Genomic DNA, 4307 nt, shown 5'->3' with positions numbered 1-4307 from the left:
AAGCAACTTTCAATAGATATTGAAATTTTGGTCCTCTGAGCTGCTGAAAAATAGCAGGAAAGCTTATTTGACAAAATTCCAATATTTCATACTGCATTCAAAATGAACATAGACAACAGCACGTAATAGGAAACCATTCTTTTGTTTTATTCTATACATGGCATTACAACAAGGAATATTGAACAACATTATCAAACAATTAAGGTTACTGTTCTTTTTTTTTTTTTTTCATGTCTTCCTACTTGTTGATGCCACCAAACTTCACCTGAAGATTTTTGACAACTTTCTTATCCACTTGGAAGGCTTTAGCCAGAACATCAGGATTAATAGGTGGATTATAAGATCCAAAGGTTGCATTTGCTATAGTGATAAATCCAGGATTTTGGCTGTTGAAACTAACAATGGCAACTCCATTGGTCTTTGCAATATTGAACTGAAAGTGAATCAGGCCAATTGAGAACACAAAAACATCTCCTGGGTTTAAGACTTCACTGATAAGGCGATTAGGGTTGGATGTGACAAAGCCAATGTAAAGAGTGCCCTCAAAGGCCTAAAAGGATTTCTGTAGCACGAGGATGAATGTGGGGAGGATTTAAACAACCATTCTATACGAGCGAGGGAGATACCAAGAGTGTTAACTCCTGGTATGTGCTCCACGTTTAACAGGGGGTTACAATTTATCCAACTTGATTCCCTGTATTTTTAGGAATATTGAGCCCCGAAAAAGAGAAATCATAGGCTACTGCAAGGTTGGGATTTGTGCAAAATTTTCCATTCACGAACTGCATGACATAAATGTTAACCATTACCATTCCATGTAAATCAAAATAAAGGACTGCTAAAAAAAAAAAGTACGTATATGTAGGACAAAATTATGACACACAGAAGTCCTGGAGAGAGCTGGGGTCATAGGCAGGGGCATATGAGAAAGCCAAAATCCAAGAGTGCGAAGGCTAGAAGGAAATGACACTCTTCATTTGATCAAACTGTCTCTAGCTTGCGATAGCTTTAATTTTGGTGTGAGAAATCTCGCATGATTACATTTCTATTTACAAATGAAGGTCTGGATAAACCATGTCTAAATTGTTTACCCTAAATTTTAATTGATAAACAACAGCAAAATTTTAAGTAAAAACTCGATTAATATGTAGTCTTGCAACAGAACTTTTTTTTTTTCTTCTGGATAAATTTTTGCAACAGAACTAGAAGACAATGCAAAATTTTGGTGGCATAATTATAAGTTTGATGGCTGCTAAACCATTTTTTAATCTCTAATAATGATATGGTGTTAATATTAAATATGCATATATACAACAAAGAAAAATACGATTTTTCAAGAAGTGGTTTTGGCTGGCCATATTCTTCAAGCTAGCTATGATCCAATCCAAGACGAGCTAAGTAGTTCTCATTCAGTAGGACCATGGAGACAAAGGGAACAAATGACCTTATTCTGGTAATTCTATAACTAATTGGAAATCCTAGGTTGGGTATTTTGTGAAAGGCTTGCTCTGGGTTTTGCTGATTTTTTATAAGCATAAGTTCCATTAAATTATTAAAAAAAAAAAAAAAAAAACATGAGGAGAAAAGCCAATTAATTTGTCAATATATGGTAGTAGGTGTATAACGGCAAACAAACTTATTAAAAAATGCAACTTTCTATACATTTTCCAAGAAGTGGTTTGGGTTGGTTATGTGCTTCAAAGTTCAACGCTCAATGAGTGTGACCATGTAGACGCAGTAGATAACTGTTGTCCATAGATGTTAAATATAAGATTTAGATAAATATTCTTGTTTAAGTTAGCTTTTAAATGAAATTAAATCTACTCTATTCTCTTTACATATATCAGATTTATCCTACTTCAATGTTAAACTACTTGTATTTAATTGAAAATATTTATATATTTTAGAAACTTACAGCTATGTTTATTTATTAATTTTATATTTCATATATTCATGCTTAAATATAAAGAATGTATTGTCTCATATTAATTTATATAAAATATAGGCAAAACTCCTCCCTTTATAATAAATTTTGGGGTGAAATTAATGCCTGTACATTTTCTTTGCAATAACTTTCTGTGATTGTATCTAATTGAAAGCCCCATATAGTAAAATCACAACTAAAATGGTAAGTTTTTGGAGTTTGCATTTTAATTAAAAAACAGAATCTTGTCTGCCGTCTAATTTCATATAAACATGTGGGTGGTTGAGCAGTCATCGATTACCGAAAAATGCGTACATCATTTGTGAGCTAATGGCTGCTGAACAATATTGTCTTATAATATTTATCCAAAAAATTTAATCGGAAGCTTTGGCATACTTGTAAATATTTGCATATTTTGGGAAGTCAAGTAATCGAATTACGTTTAATATATTAGTGGTATTAATTAAACATTGAATTCTAACTAATTAAGAGCACATTCCAACAACTTTGAGCATCTATCTAAAACTTTATGTTATGTTAAACCAAAAAACAACAACAACAACAACTACTTAACGTTGAACACAGCGCTGTCACATGGGACTGACCAATCCGTAAGACTAGTGAATCAGTGAAGCAAACTAGTGTAATTATATTTTTGTTAATAACAGTTAAAATAATAATTAGTGTAATTATTTGAGTTGATTTCAGATCTCCTTCCCCTAGAGAAGTAGATGAATAAAAATGCCATACTGTAACCAAAATAAATCAACATATCTATATACATATAGGAAAGGCACAACAAGAACGCATCTCTTTATTTAATTAGAATAGGCACACCAAGAAATTACATCATTTTATTTGATTAGGATATGCTTGCTCAATTATTGGAGACACTGCATCGAACATAACTAAACTTCATTCTTAAACAGTGAGCAGCACTGACTTAATTTAAATGGTTGTTTTATGCATTGGCAAACAGTTTCTGAAGTTTTACCACTTCATCGTTGTCCAATTGGAAGGCCTTAGCGAGAACATCAGGATTAATGGGTGGATTAGGCCCGAAGATTGCATTTGCTATCGTGATGACACCTGGGTTTTGGCTGCTTAGACCAGCAAAGGCAATTGCATTGGTCTTTGCAATATTAAACTGGAAGTGAATGAGACCAATTGGAAATACAAAAACATCTCCTGGGTATAAGATTTTAGTGAAAAGGCGATTAGGGTTGGATGTCACAAAGCCAACATAAAGGGTGCCTTCCACGACTACAAGGATCTCTGTGGCACGAGGATGGGTGTGAGGAGGATTTAAGCCACCATTGGGTGCAAAGTCTAACCGAGCGAGAGAAATACCAAGAGTATTAAGTCCAAATAGTTTATCAACATTCACGAGGGTGACATTGGATCCAACTCGATTTCCTGTATTTCCAGGAACATTGAGTCCCGGGAAAAAGAAATCTTCAGCTACAGTAAGGTTTGGGTTCTTGCAGAACTTCCCATTGACAAACACTGCATTAATATATCAAAGTAATTGTCAATATCCATTTAATATACATATAACAAAATGAGAAAAAGATTTCTATGCAGGAAATACTGATCTTTGTAGGATAATGCTATGACAGAAACATGAAAGAAAACCGAAAAACTGAAAGCAAGCTTACACATACCAGCATTCTTAGGTTCAGGTATGGCAACACAGAAGTCCTGGAGAGGGCTAGGGTCAAAGGCAGAGGCAAAAGAGAAAGCCAATGCCAGAGACAATAAGGCAAAGAAATGAAAGCTTTTCATTATATGACTACTTTCTTTAGCCTTTAGTCGTTGAGGGGAAGATGTGAAAAATCTTGCATGAATAGATGAGTATTTATAGATGAAAGTTTCTCAAAATTCTCTAATGTGAAAGGTTGCCAGGTAGTCGTTAATGGTAGCCTTTTTTTTATTTCACCAATTACCAATTCTTCTACAATTGTATATGCATACATTTAATCATTAAATCATCCCTCCTTTTGAATTAATTTCCAATATCAACTTGGACTGATTCAACTCTTTCAAGCTTCTGTGAGTTGTGATGAAGTTCTTCGTTTTCACCTCCTAGAGTTAATTAATTTTCTTTTTTCACCCCTCTGTTTTTGCTTCAAGGGAGAGAGAGGGTATAAGGATTTGTACAACTTTTTCCATTATAAGATAAATGCATATATATTTTTTTCTTTTTTGAACTGCCCATTTTCATATTTAAAAGCTCAAAATTGTCCACATTATCCTTAATTACTATGTGTGAAAAATTAATTAATAAAAAGGGCAACTAAAATTCAATAAAACCTTGGTTAAAAAAAATTGATAATATATTATACAACCACTCGATTAAAGTAAAGTAATTTAATTTTGGCAC

The 4307-nt window shown here is 33.3% G+C and overlaps 1 protein-coding gene and 1 pseudogene across 1 annotated transcript; both read right to left on the bottom strand.

The window, feature by feature from the left end:
- Positions 1 to 238: 238 nt before the first annotated feature.
- LOC110654519 (germin-like protein subfamily 1 member 16) lies at positions 239 to 812 on the bottom strand (annotated as a pseudogene).
- A 1904-nt stretch (positions 813 to 2716) lies between these two features.
- On the bottom strand, positions 2717 to 3738 carry LOC110654585 (germin-like protein subfamily 1 member 13). Its single transcript, XM_021810619.2, has 2 exons — positions 3589 to 3738; positions 2717 to 3430 (listed from the first exon to the last, which is right to left on the bottom strand). Exons 1-2 carry the CDS (start codon positions 3707 to 3709, stop codon positions 2886 to 2888), a joined length of 666 nt encoding a protein of 221 aa, XP_021666311.2. The 5' UTR covers positions 3710 to 3738; the 3' UTR covers positions 2717 to 2885.
- Positions 3739 to 4307: the final 569 nt, after the last annotated feature.

Source organism: Hevea brasiliensis, chromosome 5 (genome assembly GCF_030052815.1).
Source record: "Hevea brasiliensis isolate MT/VB/25A 57/8 chromosome 5, ASM3005281v1, whole genome shotgun sequence".
In the NCBI taxonomy this organism is placed as follows: domain Eukaryota; kingdom Viridiplantae; phylum Streptophyta; class Magnoliopsida; order Malpighiales; family Euphorbiaceae; genus Hevea; species Hevea brasiliensis.
The sequence above is the reverse complement of the archived record's forward strand: the minus strand, read 5'-3'. Positions and strand labels throughout refer to the sequence as shown.

What these genes read in the sequence shown, in the direction of transcription:
- LOC110654585 (XM_021810619.2), bottom strand. Translation starts at nt 3,709, where the DNA reads ATGAAAAGCTTTCATTTCTTTGCCTTATTGTCTCTGGCATTGGCTTTC. An exon ending in ACCTGAACCTAAGAATGCTG is followed by an intron (nt 3,431 to 3,588) that starts GTATGTGTAAGC and finishes ATATTAATGCAG; the next exon opens with TGTTTGTCAATGGGAAGTTC.